The sequence below is a fragment of the Lynx rufus genome, unplaced genomic scaffold (genome assembly GCF_022079265.1).
Source record: "Lynx rufus isolate CCGP_SWC_20201006 ecotype Redwood Valley unplaced genomic scaffold, mLynRuf1.p SCAF_8, whole genome shotgun sequence".
NCBI classification, from domain to species: domain Eukaryota; kingdom Metazoa; phylum Chordata; class Mammalia; order Carnivora; family Felidae; genus Lynx; species Lynx rufus.
In genome coordinates, this window is record NW_025814896.1 from 124,884,453 (window position 1) to 124,904,779 (window position 20,327).

Consider the following 20,327-nt stretch of genomic DNA (forward strand, 5'->3'; position numbering starts at 1 on the left):
CGGTAGCGTCAGGTCGTCTGCTCCCAGGGCGGGCGGACGCTGCCCACGGTAAAGGTGTGCATGAGTGAACGAGTGTGTGGGTGTGAGTGATGGTGTGAGTGTGAACGTGCGCTCTCCCTCCGTGCGGGCGCGGGACCAGAGGCGGACGCGCACCCACGCTCAGTGACAGGCCCCGGCCCACAGCTGCTCTTCAGCAGGGGGTCCTCGGTGGCGCGGCTGCCTGCCCCCTCCCTGGCCGGGCCGGGCCCTCACGCTACCTGCAGCCGCACGCCTCCACCACCATGTCCTCGTACTGCTTGTAGACCACGTTGTTGGCGGCGTCGATATAGAGGATGCTGATGGGGCTGAGGCGCGCGGGCACGCAGCAGGAGGCCGGCGCCGCGTCCGGCGCCATGGAGTTGAGCAGCGTCTGAATGATGGCGTGGTTGGTGGGCTCTAGGTGGGAGCGCAGCGGGAAGTCGCAAACGCCCTCGCAGTGGTACGCCTCGTAGTCCAGCGGCGCGATGATCCAGTCGTCCCAGCCCAGCTCCTTGAAGTCCACGTGCAGCGGCCTGCGGCTACAGCGGGTCCGGCCCCTTCGCCCGTGGCCCCGGCCCGCGCCCCCGCCGCTGCCCTGCGTCGCCCGCGCCCCGGCCAGCGCCGTCCGCCGCCGCCTGCGACCGCTGATGACCGCTGTCGGCGACCCGGTGCCGGGTCCCGGGTCCCGCGGCGGCTCCGCCGCCAGCGCGGCCCCGAGCGCGCGGGCCTGGGCGCGGATCTCCCGGAACAGGCTCCCCTTCCTCTGCGTGCGGGAGGAAACCACGAGCAGAGCGCGCTCTTCGGCCGCCGCGCCGTCCCTGCCCCGGGAGCCAAAGCCCAGCAACCGCAGTGCCAACGGGCCCTGCGAGGGCCCGGCCACTGAGCGCAGCAAGAGGCAGAACGCGCGGGTGGCGTGCGGCTCCTGGCGGTGGCGCCGAACTGCGTCCGCCACGTCGAACACCTCCCAGCGCGCTCCGGCCAGGGGCTCGGCGGCCCGCGAGTGCAGCAGGCGGGGCGCTCGGGCGGCGCCGGGGCAAGTAGACAGCAGGAGCAGCGGCAGGCGAGTCGCGCTGCCGGGGCCCAGCTCTGGGGACTCGCGGCGCAGCACGCGCAGCTCGGCTCCCACCACCTCGTCGGCGTCGGGAAGGCTGGACACGTCGAACAGGAAGCTCTGGCCGGTCTCGGCTGCGGATTCGTCTGCAGAAGTCGGGCAGAGACAGAAAGAGCGCGGTGAGAGCGGAGAGCGAAGCCCGCACTCCGGGACGCGGGGCCTCCTAAGTGCATATAGCCCAACTGCCCCGGATGCGGGAGTAAGCCCGCTGGAGCTGGCGCCAGCCCTGTCGTCTCGGCCCAGCCAGACACCTGCCAGCCTGACCCAGAGTAAAGGGAGCCTTCGCCCTGACTGTCGACTATCGGGACCGGGGCTTCGGTTCATCGAACCAAAGTTCCACCACCTGGACAATCCACGGGCACTCACTTATCGCTGAGCCTCGGGGACAGGACCATACCCCCTGCACCCGATGCCACGGCAGGTCCGGTGCCTGACCCAGAGCCCTGGGTTTGCGGGGTCTAGGTCGGAAGCCAGACTTTCGGGCCGGTGGCTCACAGAGGGCTCCGCGGGAGGCGTATCGGAAGTCCTGTGCCCCTTCCGAGGTCTGGAGGCCAGGCCGAGGTCCCGCGCTGTACCCGGACTGCTCATTATTGCCCCGCTGAGCCCCCAGGAAAGCCGCGGAGTCCTGGCTGTACGAAAACGGAAAAATCATGTCCCCTGAAAACTCTGCTTCTTCCTCTACCTCTCTTCCCCAGCTCAACCTGGACATCCTTGCGGGCCACGATCTCCCGTGCTGGCCTGGCCAGGCGTGCGAGTAGTCCAGAGGAAAACGCGTCAGCGGGGCTGCATAAACCCTCTGGTGTATCCAGCCTCCTCCTGGCCATGCTGAAGGGGAACTAAGGCCCAATTAGGGAGGGGCCCGGCTCGGCCCAAGGTCTCAGAGCGAGGAGCGCTGCTGGTCGCAATGGGAAACTCCCGTCTCAGCTTCTCCCAGCTTTCCGCGGCCTCCGATGGAGGAGGGAAGGCGGCAAAGGAGCGCGAGGAACCTTCTCCGAAGGGTTTGGAGCAATGGGGTGGGGGTGGGGGGCTGCAGTGAAGGCAGTGGCTCGAGGAGGTCTCGCCTCCAGGACCCACCGATCCCTCCGCGGACATATTATTTCCCTCCGTTGTGACTTCTCTCTCAGGGTTTGAGGGTTTTATTTCTGGTCGTGGGCACTTTTTTCTTTTTGGGCTCAGGGGGGGAAAAAGTTGAAATTCCAGCGAGCAGCAGATAAGGAGCTCCCTTTGAAGAAGGTCATATGGTTTCGTTTTGCCCCAAACTCGGTGAGAGTGTGCAGACCGCCCCCACCACTGGAAATCTGCTGACGGACTACCACCGCCAGGCCCTCGCCTCCCTGGGTCCCAAGTCTGGGCTCTGCCGGTGGCTTCTGGGGACCTCAAGTAGCTCTGCTCCAAGCTGAACCCAGAGGGGAGATCGAGGGAAGCTCCAAGTGCTAGGCTAGTAGGGCTCCTCCCCGCCACTGCTTTCTCCCAGGGCTCCCTGTGGGCACTTTTTCTGAGCCCCCCCCCCAACAGCATCTCTCTTCTTGAATGTGCTACCACTGCATGCCCTCCTTCCAGAGGCAGGAAGGAGAGCTGCCTTCAGAGCCTGGCCAGCCAAGTAGAGCTCCCCAGGAAAAGATTTAGCTCAGGCTGAGGCTAACCAGAGGCCTAGCTCTACCTGAGAAAGAGCAGCTGGTGCCTCCGCCCGCCTACAGCCCTGCGCATTCACCTCTTCTACATCCTGGGAGCCCACACAGCAGCCTTAGGGCTAGAGTCTCCCCTGGCCTCGGACTCAGGCTTTGTATCCAGCATCCAGTCCAGGGGGGGCACACAGAATGCTACATGGTTGCCACTGAACCAGAGAGCCATCTGGACCCAGGATGTCCCACACTCAAAATAAAGCAGTCTGTGGGCAGGCATTGTGTGTGTGTTCCAGGAGGAGGGTGACTTGGTCACTTCTACCTGCTCTCCCAGGCTGGGGTCTGGGATGCACAGCCAGCAGAGGCTCCCAGAAACGGCCAGTCTGCCGCTTCCTTTCCAGCCCTATCCCCCCCCCCTTTTTTCCCCTCCTGCCTTCCATGCTGGATCTTTGGCTGGATAGAATTAAGGCAAACATTACTTGCATTTCCGCCTGAAATTAGCTAAATTTTCCCTATCTATCTGCTTTAATGACTTCAATAGAGATTAATAAAATCCAGATGACACACAGCCACCACCACAATCTCACCCACGTCCTACTTTTGAGAGACCCAGGGCAGAGTAAGGTGGGGTGCTGGGTCCAAGAGAGGCCTGCATTCCTGCACGGTCTCACTGACCACCCTCTCCTCCTCACACAACTGGGGTCCTCCACCTCTGGCTGTCCCAGGGGCCCGGCACAGACACCCATGGCCACACACCTCCACCCTGACACAGCCTGCCAGAAAGGGACCTCCGTGTACCTGGTGGTGCCACCAGCCTCTCCGGGGCCACTTATTTCAGTCTAATGCCTGCCTCTTTCCCTCATTCCCCTGAATTCCCCCCAATTTGTGCGCCCCCCCCCCCAGGAGACTAGAAGCTGCAGAGGTTGCTGCAATGAAAACAGCCGCTGCCGCCTCCACCACCATCACTGCGCAGTCCCTCTCGGCCCGGGCCCCGTCTTGCTTCGGATCTTGGACTCAGCCTGCCTGCCTCCTCGAGGGGACCCGCCGGCCGGCAGGGCCAAGACAATCCGGCGGAGGGACCGGCTCAGCCCTCTGGGACCGGGCCCTGAGAGCTGCTGCGCCTCTCGCCACAGTCCAGCGGGTTCGGGTGCGTGGGACTCGGCGGAGTTTCTAACACCTGAGGCTGGGACGTGAGGAGGCCGCGCCCGGAAGGGTCTGGAGCAGGGGCTCGGCTCTGGCGGTGGCCTCAGCCTAGGAGCGGACAGGATGGACGGGCGCAGAAGAGGCGTGAGTACCTTGGTTCGCCTGGTCTGCGAAGCCGGTGATCGTGTCCGCGCGGCCGTGGCGGCCAGAGCCCGAGGTGGAGGCGGCGGCTGCCCCGGCCGGAGCCCTCCCGGCCAGGTTCCGGTAAAGCGACATCATGAACTGGTGCGGCACCACCGAGCCGTTCCTGAAGCCGGAGCCGGCGGCGCGGCGCGCGGCGCGGACTCCGGGAGCCGCGGCGGCCGGGGCAGCGGAGACGCCCGCGGCCGGGGCGAGGGTCCGCCCGCCGCTGCCGCTGCCGCCGTCGCCCCCCGGACTCCCGACCGGCCCTGCCCCCGCCGCTCGCAGCACGGCGGCCGCTTCGAGCCCGTCGCGGGGGCGGCAGGCGCTCAGCAGCCAGAGGCACAGCGCGGCGGCCGCGCTCAGGTCCATGGGCTCCGTGGGCCAGGCGGGCGGGCGGCGCGGGCTCCGTGGCTCCGGGAAGTCCCCCGGTGCCTTTTGAACATAGTGTTTAATAATGGGGGAAGTGTGCGCAGCAAGTCGCGGCCCCCCCCTCCTCTCCCACCCCACCCCCGCCCAACGCCTGGAGCAGCGCCCCCTGCTGAACACTGGAGTGGCAGCGCCGCGCCCCCCACTCCGGCCTAACGCGGAGTCCGGGACAGGAGCCTCCTCCCCGCGCCGTAGCGCTTCGCCCCCACTCTCGCCTTGCAAGTCTTACCCGCCCGAGGCTCCCGCCACAAACCGGGGCCCCGCCTCCCTTCCCCAAGGCGATGCGCCCCCCCCCCCCCCGCTGCCCACCCCGCACCCGAGCCAAATGCGCCCTCCGGAGTTAGAGGCTCCGAGGCATCGCGCGTACCCGCCCAGCTTCGTCCCCACTCCCCTGCGGAGAAGCACCCGCCCCCCGCCCGCTCCAATTCCTTGAGTGCTTGAGACGCCAGAGGTGGGGCCACGGAAGGGCTCGGCCCCGCCGGTCAGTGCTGCGACCTCGGGGCCAGGGCGCACAGAGAGGCCACAAGGGCGCACGGAGGCCACAGGGCGCGCAGGGCTGCCACAAAGGCGCGTTTTTCATCACCGGTTCGAAGGCTGCCCAGCCTGACACAGCCTCCAAAGATCGGAACGCTCGGCGGGAGCAGGGGAGGGGACCCGTAGGGAAGAGAGGGCTAGCGGCTGGAAGAGCAGGCCGGAAAGACAGATGGGTGTGGACCGACAGTTGGAAAGCAACGGTTTGCGCTCAGAACGTGCGCTTAAGCCGGAGCCACGACCTCAAAGGAGCGCAAGAATTACGGTGGCAGCCCCGGGGTGATGTGGGGAGTCCTGCGCGGGAGCAGCGCCCTGGGTTCATTTGTGCAGCGAAAGTGACGACCTTCCGCCGGCCTTCTTGGGGGGCCGGCCAACGGAAACGGGCTACCGGGTATGTTGGGGCGCGGCCAGACGCCGGGAGGGCGGGCAGCAGAGAATCTCAGGCTGGCGCCTCCGTACTTCTCTGGCCGCCGTTACGGGTGATGGGTGGAGGGGACGCCCCGCAGCCACTGCGCGGCATCCCGAGCTCACTCGAGCGGGGTAGGGAGGTCGTCGACGGGTATGGATCGGCTCAGCTCCACCGGCAGCCCAACATGCCCCAGTGCGGAAACGTCCAGCGGATGGACAAGGTCTTCTTGGTAGGCAGGTGGAGGACCTGAGCCGGAACGACACTCAAAGCAACGCAGACGCGTTCTTTCTCCTTTAAATTTCACTTTTGCTACCAAACTTGAAATCTGGACGGGGGTCGGTGCGTCATGGTCACTTTGAGTTGATCAGCGTCAACATGACACCACAGGACTCAAAGCCCAGTGAGTCCCAAGTCTTTCCCGGTTGCGCCACACTGGCCCACGGTCATGCCCGGCCCTTGGAGTTCCCTGGCACCAGCGGTTTTGGTCCCAAGCAACCTCTTCAGTGATGACCATGCTGGCCACCGCGGAGACGCGGCATCTGCTCATCTGGGCACTTTGGTCCACTCATCACCCCCCGGGGAATTATGGGGGCAGGAGGGGAGGTCTGGCGAGGGCCAATTCCCCGGGACCCCAGGCCCATCAGGTGGGCGGAGGAGAAAGGCATTAGTGTGGGGAAGCTGTGGTTGGGGCCGGCAGGCAGGGGAGGGGAGGGAGGCCGTGGGGGGGGGGGGAGGGAACAGCAAGGGCTGCCTCAACCCACCCTGCTTTAGGTACTGAGGATGGAGTGCCAGCAACAAACAAGGCCTTGGCCACAAGTCTCCCTCTCTGGGCGGTGCTGGTACAAAGTGGCCCTGCAGGGACCCACGCAGGTTGTCTGACAGTGCCTCCCCTGGAGACACTGGTCAGGCTCTTGGCAGCCCAGCTAGGGGAGCCCCTCGGTCCTCGCCAGTGCTGGGTCCCTGCTGTCTTTCTAGCTCCTTTCCCCCTAGAGCTACACGCGAGCAATCTTTGATTATGATTTGTACAAACACCCTGGGAACCCAGGGCCAGGGTCAGTAGTGCAAGTTCTAGTCCTGGCTTTGACCTCTTAAGAGCAAGGACAGAATGGGAAGGTGCTGGCAGAGACTTGGCAGAGCCCCTGCTGAACGAACACGTGTTGATTATATGATTCTTCTGTCCTGCGGCTGCCTTGGGGTTTAGGAACTAGTGTTCCTGAATTCTTGCTGCCCCTTAGCTTCTTTGAGGCCAAATTTCCTCATCTGTAAAATGGGAGGATTCTCACCTCGGGGAGTTTGTGTGTGGCCAGGATAACAGGCTGGCACAGATGAGACTCAGTAGCCTTGCCCCCCACCCACCCTGCCCCCGGTCTGCTGTGGGGCCCAAGGGTGATGATGGCTCGAAGAGAAGTGGCTCACAGGCGCTGGAACACTCTGGAAAAGACTGCCCACCAGCTGTTTGTGCTTGAGCCAGGACTTAACCACTCCCACCTGTGCTTCTTGTCTGCGACGTGAGCTAATCATTCATTCGTTCATCATTCATCCATCCCCCAATTCATTCCTTCTTTCCAGTAAATACTTACTGCCAGTAGTCTTCTATGTGTTGTGGCTTCAGCAACGCACAGGACAGGCACATGGGAAGCCGGGGCCGGAGGGGTGGAGTGGGGTTCGATCAGCAGAGGACACCAGAGCTGAGCCCAGAGAGGAGGGAGGCACAGGGATGCTTGAGCCATGTCTGGATGTCTGGCTCCCTCTCCTTCCCCTGAAATAGTGACAGTAACCATTTGTTCTCTGAACGCTGGGCATCAGGCCAACTGCTTAACACACCTCCTGTTACTTCATTCCCACCACTGCTGTGTCCCGTGAGGTAGGTATCATTACTCCCATTTTATAGACAAAGTTGAGTTACAAAGAAATTGCACACCTTGCGCAGGGTCACTTGGTAAGTGACAGAGCCTGGAGTCACCAGCTGTTTTTGCCCATCCGTGGCTGCCCACAGGGGAAGTAGGAATGTGAAAGGCTTGGTTTGTAACACCTCCCAACCCCAGTGAAGAGGCAGCGTGTCCTGCCTTTCCTCTCTAGCTCTCCGGAAAATTCTTGGCAGAGAATGAACTCTCGGGTCAGGTCTAGGTGAAGACCATGAAAGCATCCGCCTGGGGACTCCTCCCCGCCCCTGCTGCCAGCTACGAGCTCACGACGTCTGCCTTTGAGCACATTCTGTCACCACCAGCAGCAGGGCCTGCGTGCCTGCCTGTGGCTCCTGAAGCCACAGAGCTCAGAGTAGGATGGGCTACCAGGAGCACGTGGTCCAACTGCTAAGTTTCCATGATGTGACCTGATGGCTTCACGAGTCAGGCCCACACCCAGGGCTTGACTTGATCCACGTCTCTGGATGCACTGGGGCCCATGAATCAGTACCTGTCTGGAGTGAAGGTGGCGCCCTCCCTGAGGATGGGGAGACGTGAGACCGGGAGTTCCTGGTCCTCCACCCCTGACTCCATGAAGCTGAGGCCTCTGGTGAGGAGGTGGCCCTTGTTGGACCCGCGATGCCAGGCTGGCCCAGGCTCACTTGGGGCTTCCTCTTGGGGGATGCAGGGAGCCTCTGGTAGGCGGACCAGGCAAGAGAACTGGAAGTTGTGTTCTTTGCGCTGCTTTAGAAGGGAGTTTCCTCTGCCTTCTGTGTTGCCCCGGACGTCCCTGGGAAGCTGTTGATGAGGCCCCGACACCAGTGCAGGAAGTTCAGAAAACCAGGCACTTCCAGCTTTCACTGTTCATCAGTCTGATGACCACCTCCCAACTGCCCAGCACTCCAGACTCCAGTGGTTACCACCTCAGAGACAGGGAGTGAGACTGGCTCCAAGGGCAGGGGGTGGGGAGGGTAAAAGCAGCCTGGTTGTGGGCTGGGTGTTAATGACTGAGGTGGAGAGGAATGGTCCCCACATTCTGACCTCCAGACCCTTCCCTCGGAGAGTACTTTGCTGCTCATCCTTTCGCTGCAGAAGCTGTCTGCTCGCTCAGAGCACCCGGAATTTGACCAGGTCACAGAACCCTAGGATCCAAAGGAACATTTTGGGTTATTTGGGCCAGCTTGGCACCGCATGCCTGAATCATGACAAACTGCTACCCGGCTGTGCTTGTGTACCTGTAGAGATGGGGAGCCTCATACCCCACATAGCCTCCTGATAGCTCTGAACGTGAGGAAGTTCTTCATACTGCACCTGCAAGAGCCACAGCGTCTCCCAAAGGCACCTTTACAAGTCATCTGGAGCATGAGCCTGGCACACTGGGTTGGGTTGCCGCTTAGGAAGTTACATTTGACCCTTGAACAAGGCAGAGGTTAGGTACCCACCCCCCACCTCCTGCGCGGTCAAAAATCTGAATATAGCTCTTGACTCCCCCAAAACGTAACTACTAATAGTATACTGTGGACCAGAAGCCTTGCTGATAACATAAACCGTTGATTAACACACATTTTGTATGTTACATGTATTATAAACTGTATTCTAACAATAAACTACAAAAAAATGTTAAGAAAATTGTAAGGAAAACACATTTACAGTACCGTCCTGTATTTATCAAAATGAATCCATGTATAAGTGGACCCACGCAGTTCAACCCCTTGTTGTTCAAGGGTCAGTCATTGTCCTGGATTCTGCCAGCTAGAGCCACCTTGTGGTGACCTTCAGGGACCAGAAATTGCACCGGCCCCACCTGCAGCTTGCTCAGTCTTGAACAAGTGACTTCTGCCACACCAGACACTGGGCCTCCATGTGTGATGACCGGTCCCTTAAAGATGGCCTGCTCCACGGTTCTGTTGTCCACAAGGAAGCCAAGTCTCTGGGGGAAGGAAGTGACTAGCATCGAGCCATCTGGGATGGCGGGTCCCTTCTGTGATCCTGTGCCTTTGCTATCCATGCAGCTCAGCAGGTGTCACCCCAGCTGTGCCTGAGGCACCCTGTAGGTGAGGCAGATGGGGGCTCAGCCTCCGCCTATCCAGGGCAGCCAAGCATTATATTGGAAAATAAGCCAGATGCCCCCTGGCTATGATTGGTTGATGCTCCTGAGAGTCTAAAGACCAGAATCCAACTCCAGCCCCTAACCTTGGGCTGCGTGTCCCTCAGCCCTTCCTGCCAAGTGCACGGTGAGCTCGACAATCAAATGACCACGGTGGGTCCAGCTGTGAGAGGTGGAGAGCAGGTGAGGGTGGGCCCCATTGCCAGAGACCCAGACGGGAGCCTCCCTCAGTCTGGACCTGCCAGGCCTCTGTTCTTTGTGACTCAGAGCTGGAGAGAGGGTTGGTGGTGAGGGGGCAGGGCCCTGGGTGAGCCGGGGCTCTGCCCCTGGAGAAGGTCTCTCTGGGAGGGTGTGAAGGGAAGATAGTGACATCGACCCACAGAGGGAGCCACCTACTACTGCATCTGGTGCAGCCAGTCTCCCCTCAGTTGGAGATGTACTTCAGTCCTCTCCCCCAGAAAGAGCTGGGATGGGGCTGCCTGGGCTGCAGGTGCGGGAAGATTCCAGCAGAGCTCTGGCTCAGCCCTCTGATGCCCGGGGCTGGGCTTCCTCAGGCTCCCAGGAATTTCCCATGCTCAACCCAGGGCTGCCTCTCCCCGTTACCCGGCAACAGCTCAGGCATCCACAGCAGGTTGGCTGCAGCCTGGCCCGGGGGCCACCTGCTCCAGCTGGCCCCTGGGCCGGGTCGGCTAGGTGGGGGGAGGGGACAGAGAAGAAGGGAGTGGGTGGCCTCTTTCCTGGAAGTTCCACAGGGGACATCTCAGAGCCCTTCCTTCCCTTGGGAACAAATGGTGAAGGGCTGGTGGACACTGCCATCTGCTGGTCACTGGTTATAACAGCATCACAGTATGGCAGCACTCTGGCCCATTCCGATCTACAAAGCCCAGGCCTGGCGGGCCAGTCTGAGGGAAGATCGAGGAGCCCCTGCACCAGGACCCCTGCAGTTGAACCAGGTCACCTGAAGCTGTAAGGTATCCTGGGAGATGAGGGGACAAGGGCCACAGGCCTCCACTGAGGCCAGGAAAGAGACTACAGTATGGGGTCATGATAAAGACCTGGCTTCCAAACCAGGAAGTGCACTTCGTAGTGCACTAGCCTTGTGACCTTGGTTAAATTAAGTAGCCTGCCATCCCCCCCCCCCACTCATCTTTATTTTATTTTATTTTTTTTTAACATTTATTTATTTTTGAGACAGAGAGAGACAGAGCATGAACGGGGGAGGGTCAGAGAGAGGGAGACACAGAATCTGAAACAGGCTCCAGGCTCTGAGCTGTCAGCACAGAGCCCGACGCGGGGCTCGAACTCACGGACCGTGAGATCGTGACCTGGCTGAAGTCGGCCGCTTAACCGACTGAGCCACCCAGGCGCCCCATCATCTTTAAATGGAGATGGGATCCTACCTGTCAGGGTGTGCCAAAGTGTAAAGGAAATAAAGTAGGTAAAGTCATCACAGTGCCTGGCTCACTGGTGGTGGCTTTTATTGTTTTCTGGGCAAGTCTTGGTTTAACCTTTGGGAGGCTAGTTGCTCTAACCTGTGCATCCAGTATCCCCTGTATGGCCTCTGTCTTGGAGGCATTTCCCTTCTATCAGCTTGCCATCTTGTGAATATCAGTAGTCTGAATGTTCTGGAGATTTTCTTGGAGACCTTTGTAGAAAAATAAGATTAAAAACACAAAACTCCTTTTGGAATAAAAAACAGGTCCTCTTAGAATGTTCAATGATTTGTAATGTCCCGTCCTTTAATCTTGGTCAAATAGGAGTCCAGGGTTTCTGTTCTAGGCACACGATGAATAGGGGACCATACTGTCTTCATCTGGGCAGATGTGGGCTGGGCATGGGCCAGGAGCAGAATTGGGGGAACCAGTTGTGCCCCCCAATCCCAGAAGTGAGACCTTGCAGCTGCCCCCGAGGATGAGGACATTGGGACCAAAATGTGCATGGTTTCCACAGCAGAGTGTCCACTGGGTAAGCATCATGTGGCTAACCTGGGGACCCACTGTCAAATGTCGGGTGGCCTCTCTCAGGTCTTCTGGCCCGTGTGGCAAAGGCATCTGTGAGATTTGTCTACAAGAGCCAGTCTCTGAGGCTGTGCCGCCCAGGAGGAAGCTGCCTATAAAACTTGGCCCTAGGCCATGGCCACCCCTATACGCTCCCCGCTTTTCTAGGTAGCTGGTCCACCTCTAAATAACACCTTAATTTAGGGCAGCGCCCTAGCTTGGTTCTGTCTCCCTGACTTCCTTCCTGGGTTGGACAAAAAGTTGGAGAACTCTAATCAAAATGTTTATCGTGATGTGTGGGGACACAAATCTGTGAGAGTTAGGGAAACATTGGGTGACAGAATCAAAATCCCAAAAGCCACCAGCAAATCATTGCAAATTAAAAGAACACTGAGATGCCATTTTTCTTTACCTCTCAGGTTAGTAAAGCCACAGAAGATAAAACCCATTATTGGTGAGCAATGGACAAGTGGGCATTCTGTATACCCTTGGCAGGAATGTAAGTTCATAGATTTTCCAAGAGCAATGTGACAGCACCAACTTTTTATTTATTTTATTTATTTTTTTAATGTTTATTTATTTTTGAGAGAGAGACAGAGTGCGAGTGGGGGAGGGACAGAGAGAGAGGGAGACACAGAATCTGAAGTAAACTCCAGGCTCTGAGCTGTCAGCAGAGCCTGACATGGGGCTAGAACTCATGAACCGCGAGATCATGACCTGAACTGAAATGGGACACTTCACCGACTGAGCCACCCAGGCACCCCATGACAGCACCAACATTTTAAAGAAGGAAATCCTTTGACTCAGCATTTTTACTGGTAGGAATTTAATTGTTATGCATCTACTCACACAGGCAAAGATGAGTATACAAGGATTTTTAAAATTGAGGAAGTTGTGGAGACTAGATATTACCAAAATGGCTTTTAACAGGGCCATAATAAAATAAATTATGATACACCCTCACATGGATTGCTCTTCCTCTATTATGAGAATGAGTTAAGGGGCGCCTGAATGGCTCAGACAGTTAAGCATCTGGCTCTTGATTTCGGCTCAGGTCATGATCTCACGGTTCATGAGTTCAAGCTCCACATTGGGCTCTATGCTAACAGCTCAGATCCTGCTTATGATTCTCTCTCTTCATCTCTCTCTGCCCCTCCCCTGCTCGCGCTGTCTCTCTCTCTCTCTCTCTCTCTCTCAAAATAAATAAACTAAAAAAAAAAAAAAAAGAGAGATTTTGGTGTGGGGAATGGAAAGATGCCCTCAACATATGACTCTGAAAGGCCAGGGGGACTGAACAGAGGAGGAGGAAGGAGCGTCCACACCAAAGCTGTGTGTCTGTCACTGTGCTTCCACCCATGCTCTGTAGCCCAGCCCTCTGCCCTCCTCAGGGACCCCTCTCACTTCTTTCTCCTCCATCTAAAATCAGATGCACATTTTTTACATCGTCAAACAGTAAATCTGCCTCAGCGAGCTTCATTATTAGATATCCACGTTAAAGCAATTCCCGTTTACCACTCAAGGTTGCATTGACAGATCAAGACAACAGAATAGGGAGTCCAGATAACAATGCTTGGGAGTAGTTAGCATATAAAATGGTGCCAATTCCAGTGAGAAAGGACAAATTGTTCAATAAAACCTACCAATGAGATACTTGGCTAAGTATTTTGGGGGGTAGAATATGACCCTTATCTCAAGACATAAACCAAAATGAATTCCTAGTGAATCAAAGAATCGATTGTAGAAAATATATTTGGAGAAAAGCTGTGAATACTTACATAGTCTGGGGTAAGGAACTCTTATCAAAGTATAATTTCATTGTAAAAAAAAAAAAAAAAAAAACACCAACAGGAATGTCCAGGGTTGGAACTACATAAAAATCTTAAAACCTGCATGCAAAAAATTCAAAAAGCAGAACTGACCTTAAGAAAATGATGCAACTCAAGGGCACCTGGGTGGCTAAGTCCGTTTAGCGTCCAACTCTTGATTTCTGGTTCAGGTCATGATCTCACGTTCGTGAGATCGAGCCCCTTGTCAGGCTCTACACTGACAGTGCAGAGCCTGCTTGGGATTCTCTCCCTCTCTCTCTTTCTCTCTCTCTCTCTGTCCTTCCTCCACTCCCCCCAAATAAATAAATAAACTTAAAGAAAACAAAATGATCCAACTCAATGTCACCAATCATGGGAGACACTGGCATCACATGCTCCCTGATGTGATTACGTGCCAAACAGTGACCTGCATCAAACCATGAGAAATCATGAGACAAACACCAGCTGAGAAGTAGTCTGCATGATTGCTGTGGACCCCTCAAAGATGACAGCGTCCCGGGAGATGGAGAAGCCTGAGAACCCTAGAATGGAGCCTAAATGCACATGACATTAAATACCATGTTAAATACAATGCATGATCTTCTATTCAATTCTTGATTGGGAGGAGGGAGCAGTTGTAAATAAAAACTGGGCACACTGGAATATGATTGTATGTTAGGTAACAGTAATTAGGTCACATTTCCTGGGTATGACCATCGCATTGTGGTTATGAAGGAGAACGCTGTCCTTCTAAGAAAGGATGAGCCAAAGTATTTAGAGTGAAGTGTCATGGCGTCTACAACCATTCAGGAAAATCACAGGAGAGAGAAAGGATAAAGCAAATGGTGATGTTAACACCTGTACAGCTCCTCGGCTGCCCCACTCCCCTCTGCAGGGCTTAAGTGCTTACCCTCTCCCTGCTGGGAATACTTACTGAGTCTCCCTGGGACTCAGGGCAACTGAAGGACGCTGCCTCACCAAGGTCAGACCCCTCCTGGGGTGGCTCACAACCAACGACTGGCCTAGTCAATGGGGGTATTCAGTCCTGCCTCCTCATCTCAATTCAGGAGGACTTGGGGTGGGGTGGGGTGTTATCAGAGTTCCTCCCGACACAGGCTGAGCCCCTGCTGTGACTGTGGGGCTCAGCCCCCTCTGCCCAGCCCTGCTTCCTCCCCGGGGCGATCTAGTTCCATCTCAGAAACTCACCGTGAGTGTAGGTGAAGGGTGAGCAGATGTGGCATGAACCCTTCCCTTTTTCTGTGAGTTTGAAGCTTTTTCAAAATTAAAACTTAGGAGAAAAAATAAGTTAAAGACAAATAGGGAGAATACATATCAGAAAAGGTTAGTATCTTTTATAATGCATTCTTACATATCAGTAAGAAAAAGACAAACAGCCCAATTTTTAAAAACTGTTTATCTATTTTGAGAGAGTGTGTGTGTGTGAGCAAGGGAGGGACAGAGAGAGGGAGAGAGAATCCCAAGCAGGCTCCACACTGTCAGTGCAGAGCCTGGCATGGGGCTCGATCCCACAACCCCGAGATCATGACCCGAGCCAAAATAAAGGGTGGGGATGCTTAACTGTCTGAGCCACCTAGGTGCCCCCAAGAGCCAAATTTTTAACATACACAGAGGAAATAAACAGGAGCATTAGGAAGAAACATTCTGAAACCAACAAACTGGTGGAAACATGTTTAACCTCGCTAAGAATCAAATAAATGCACTTCTAAAACAAGAAATCTCACTGGTGGCTCAGTTGGTTGAGCGAACGACTTCGGCTCAGGTCACGATCTCACGGTCCGTGAGTTTGAGCCCCGCGTCAGGCTCTGTGCTGACAGCTCAGAGCCTGGAGCTTGTTTCAGATTCTGTGTCTCCCTCTCTCTGACCCTCCCCCGTTCATGCTCTGTCTCTCTCTGTCTCAAAAATAAATAAATGTTAAAAAAAATTAAGAAAAAAAAAGAAAGAAAATGAATCCAGGGCTGGCGTGACTTTGGGAGGAGCAATCATCCCCCTGAGGAACGTCTGGTGGCAATTACCAAAGGCACTGAGAGGTTTGTGTCCCTGTGGGTGCACCCGAGTTCTCCAGACTTCGGAAGTCCCTTTACTTTACCATCCAGACACCCCAGGAGGAGCCTCACGACAGAACAGGCTCAAGGCTGCCGCTGAGTGCCATCACGCCACAGGGACCTTCCCCACCTGGCTGGACGCCCACCCATCTCTCCCTGAGCTCAGAAGTTGCCAGCAGACAACTCCCAAATGTCGATCACTCTTTGACTCGAAAAGATGAAGCTCTTGGTCTAACTGCTCTTCTCCCAATATCCTGAGACCCTCCCTTATTCAAGAAAGTACACAGAGACTCACCAAAATGTTTTCTGACACACTAACTCTTATCTCCCAAGCTGCCTCCTGGTGTATCTGGCTGAAACCGCTAACTAGCATTCAAGAGATCCCAGCCCCCCATCTCCCACGTGGACCCCCAGCACCTTCCCATTACATAGCCATAGCTTAAGGACTGGGCAAGTCAGCGACACTACATCGGCACACGGCAACTTCCTAAGTAAGGATTTCAAACGATGGCTTGGGAGGTAATTTAACATGGAAGGATATTCACAGCGTGGTAAATGAAAAAGCAAGTTACAAAACAGGACCTCCAGCATGGTTTTGTGTTGTCTAAAAGGTGTACGTAGATAGAGAACAAAACGCCAAGAGGGCAATGGTTGTTATGCCTGGTATAGAATGAATGAATTTGATTTTATTTTCTATTTGTGCTAGCCATGTTTTCTGTACCTTTTCTGCAAAGACGAATGATATCTGTGTAACCGTTCTAGGAAGTCACCTGCTTGCCTCCTCTGTTTCAGAATCAAGCTTCTGGAGCAGGGTGCCACACCCACCATCCTACCTTCTCAGCCCATCCCATCTGCCCACCCTGACTCTGGCCTCACTTCCTAGAAAGGCACTGTGCATCAACACCCCAGTCCCCATCCTGAAATACTCTTCCTTTGTTCATCCTGGGCGTCCACTCACTTCTCTGGGATAAATGTCAACTCTTCGGCATGGCACAAGGCCCCCCAAACCTCTTCTCGCCACCCCTCTGCATGCTCTCCTCCCCAGCCCTGAGCACACTGTGCTGTCTGGAGGCACCCTGGCTTTGCACCCCTGGCTAGGACACACTTTATGTCTTCTCTTCCTCCTCCTCTTCAAGCATCCCTACCATCCCTCCCATATTGAGCAGTTTTTATTTCAGGCCTTATGTAAGTACTTTACAACCATACCAACAAGGAACCCATTGCAGAAAACCTCACTTAGACTGGTCTAAGCGTCATGCAAAGAAAAGTCTTAATAAATCTCAAGAAAGAGTCTGGGGCTTGTATGAGAGTTCATAAGCCATCAGGTCCCCAGCCTCCCCCATCCTTAATGTGTAGGCCCCAAATTCAAGCTTGTGCCTCATAGTCACAAGATGGCTGCTGCCTCTCCAGCATTACATACCCTTTCCAGGCAGAAGACAGGGAAGAAACAAAGAGTTTTCTCCTAGAGAGGTAAACCGTCCACAGGGACTTCTGTATACATGGCCAGAATTGTCACACGCGTCCTTCTAACTGCAGGGGAGGCTGGAGCCATGAGTGTTTTACCTTTCCAGGCTCCATGGCAGTAAAATTTAGAGAGGAAGGGGTTGTGAATGGCTTTGGGTAGCTAATCTACAGTGCTTCCCATACACTTCCTCTCATTCCTGTCATATTTAATCTTAAGTCATTCCCAGCAGTACTTTGAATTAAAGGTTTCCATTACTCGCATTTCACCAATGAGAAAACCCAAGGCTTCAGAGATAACGTTTTCATGACCCAGGTCTGTCATGGCCTCCTCTTGGAAGAATTCCTTGTCTGCTCCAACGCCAGGCTGAGTTAGTTATGTGCCCTTCCCTGTGTATCTTGGGCCTGCATCATGTTGAGCTTTCCAAGTGTTCCTGAGTGATGTGTGAGTCCCACCAAGGAAGCCTGTGTCTCTTGCATCCTGGCAGGGTCACAGGCCCAGAGCTGTGCCTGGGAGTGCTTGCTGAATAACCAGGGCAGTGGTAGCCTTGCTCCACTTGGGACGCCTAGACCCCTAGAGTGCTATAGCATTGCTTTAGAGGACAGAGCCAAGTCAGATCCCCAGAGGACAGAGTCAAGTCAGACCCCCAGAGGACCTGCCCCACCGGGAACAAGGTCCGTGCATGGTGCGGCCAGAGCTCAGATCTGACTCCCTGTGAGCTGTGAACTGCACTGCCCCTGGGGCCCTGGGGTTGGGGAACGGCGGGGAGGGGAGACTGACGCCTGGAGCATTCCCCCAGGGCAGTGCAAAGGGAAATTATAAGATCCTCTGCAATGTGGTTTGCATTACTGCAGCTTCAGCCATGGAGGGGGCTCCTTGAGTCGGGCAGGAAGCAGAAAATATCAGATTTAGATCCCACATTCCGTGCATTGTATACAATTATCCACTGGAGCTACATAGGGGTGAGCAGGACCCACAGAGACAGAAAATGGGATTGCTCTCAGGGACGGGGTCGCTCTATCGTGGGGGACCAGTCATATTCTTGGCAGGCACCACGAGCGCCACGTCCCTGGTGGTGTGCATTTAGGAACCCTGGGCCAGGGCTGAGTTTCACTCGCTGCAAGGCATTGGTGACTGGCAAGCTGCCAGCTGCAGTGACAACGGGGGGGGGGGGCACAACCCCCACCTGTGCTTGGGAAGTAAGTGCTACCCGAGATCCTCCTGGGCTGTCTTCTCCACAGGCTTAATGCAGGCTCAGCCCCAGGCGGCTCCAGCAGCTTCCTATCCATGACCCCAACATCAGGGGCTGCACCCTGCCCCCCCGCAGGGCTGAGCATCCTGTCCACTGAGCAGCTTGAGCCTCCACAGGGCCCAGAATGGAGGCCCAGCTCAGGAGAGAGAGAGAGAGAGAGAGAGAGAGAGAGAGAAGAGAAGAGAAGAAAGGGAAGGAGGGAGAGAGAGAGAGAGAAAGAAAGGAAAAGAGAGAGGGAAGGAGGGAGGAAGAAAAAGGAAGGAAGGAAGGAAGGAAGGAAGGAAGGAAGGAAGGAAGGAAGGAAGGGGGAGAAAAGGAGGAAGGAAGGAGGGAAGAAGAAAGAAGGAAGGGGAAGGAAGGAAAAAGAGAGAAAGAAAAAGGGAGAGGGAGAAAGGGAGGGAGGGAGGGAGGAAGGAAGGAAGGAAGGAAAAGAGAGCAAGAGAGAAAGAAAAAGAGAGAGGGAGAAAGGGAGGGAAGAAGGAAGGAGGGAAGAAGAAGGAAGGAAGGGGAAGGAAGGAAAAGAGCGAGAGAGAAAGAAAAAGAGAGGGAGAAAGTGAGGGAGGAAGGAAGGAGGGAAGAAAAAGGAAGGAAGGAAGGAAGGAAGAGGGAGAAAAGGAGGAAGGAAGGAGGGAAGAAGAAAGAAGTAAGGGGAAGGAAGGAAAAAGAGAGAAAGAAAGAAAAAGGGAGAGGGAGAAAGGGAGGAAGGAAGGAAGGAAAAGAGAGCAAGAGAGAAAGAAAAAGAGAGAGGGAGAGGGAGAAAGGGAGGGAGGAAGGAAGGAGGGAGGAAGAAGGAAGGAAGGGTAAATGAATGAATGCATGAAAAGGCCATGAGAGAAAGCAGAGAGTAGGTTTGTGATGGATTCTGACTGCTGGCAGAAACCAAGCAGTATCCTGTTTTTTTCGTTTCTCACCATTAGAGCAGCACAAAACACATTGACTAATGTCACTATCTGCCCACCCTGACCTAAGAGCTTTACAGCTGTCTACAGAACTTGTTGATAGGAGTACTGGATGGTGGGGGTGGGGAAGGGAAGCTGGTTCTTTGGGAAAATGCAGTCAAACAGAAGCCTCCTCTCCTCTTCCCAGAGGGTGGGAAGCATTGTGGGAGGGGGGTGTCATTAGGAAGGGAGGGTACCTGGAGAGGGGGGTCTGCACACAGAAGGGAGGGAGAGTTTTAACAGCTCTACGAGGGGAAAACTTTAGGGTGACAATGACTGGCTCCTTGACCAAACTTTAGGCTCCTCGGATCGTTCTTTTCCAATCAGCCTTGCCCTTGACCCCACTCTCCCCCTTCAGTTTGGGGGATGGATGGCCAGTCTTAGCAAGAATCCTGTTAAGTCAGTTGACACACAATGCCCCCACCTGGGATATCTGATCACCTCCATATCTGATCAAGTTCTCCACCTCCACCTTTGATTGTCTTAGGCCTTGGCCTGCCTTCTGCAAGAATCCCCGTTTAGCAAGAAACCCCCTACCCTTGCTGTCTCCTCCAGTAATTTTCCATCCCTGACCCTCACGCAGACCCTTGGCACCCCCGCTTCATCCTTGCTGTGCTGAGCTGGGCTGGGCCTCATCCCCCTGTGTGATAGTCCAGAGCCTATTTGCAGGGGTCTCACCAAGTCTTCCATGGAGTGGGACTAGGTCAGAACAACACCTCTTTAGCAGGGGACAGGAAAGAGCTTTGAGAAGCTCTTGTTGAGAAGGCCCTGGAAGGCCTCGGAGTGGCTGCTGCTTCTTCAGATAACGCCCCACAAATGGGTCTAACTGATCTTGTTCACTGGGTTGTAAAGTTACCTCATTTGACCCTCTGAGCCATGGTCCCGGGGCCATGACCACTGGTTGCGTTGTTTCCCAACACTCTCCCCAAGGCAGAGGAGCCAGGTTATTTACCTTCTGAACCGGGACACTGGGCACTCCTAAGGGTGAAACGGGTGCCTTGGGGTTACCGACAGGCCTCCTCTGTTTTTCCTTGCGTGCCTTCTGGCCACTGGGTTGGCTCAGGATACTGGTTCGGGCACGGGGTGCGGGGGGTGTGGGGGGCACGGCGGGGGGGGGGGGACAGGGGGCGTAGCCCAGGTGGACCCAGGCCTCCCGCGGTCAGTGCTCAGTCAGCACCCAAAGTTCCAGAAAGGCTGGAAATTCTCGGCGGCCGCAGGCCGAGTTTGGTGGCCACCAGGGGGCGGGCCGGGGCCGGGGCCGGAGCCGGGGCGGGCCGAGCGCGCGGGGCGGGGACGCGGCGACGCCGGCGCCAGCTGGTCCCGTGACCGTGCGCCCCGCCTGGAACCGCCGCGGTC

At 55.8% G+C, this 20,327-nt stretch overlaps 1 protein-coding gene across 1 annotated transcript; it reads right to left on the reverse strand.

Annotated features, from left to right (window-relative positions):
• Positions 1-253: 253 nt before the first annotated feature.
• GDF7 (growth differentiation factor 7) lies at positions 254-4,446 on the reverse strand. The gene is made up of 2 exons (XM_047067909.1): positions 4,047-4,446; positions 254-1,215 (listed from the first exon to the last, which is right to left on the reverse strand). Exons 1-2 carry the CDS (start codon positions 4,444-4,446, stop codon positions 254-256), a joined length of 1,362 nt encoding a protein of 453 aa, XP_046923865.1.
• Between the last annotated feature and the right edge of the window lie 15,881 nt (positions 4,447-20,327).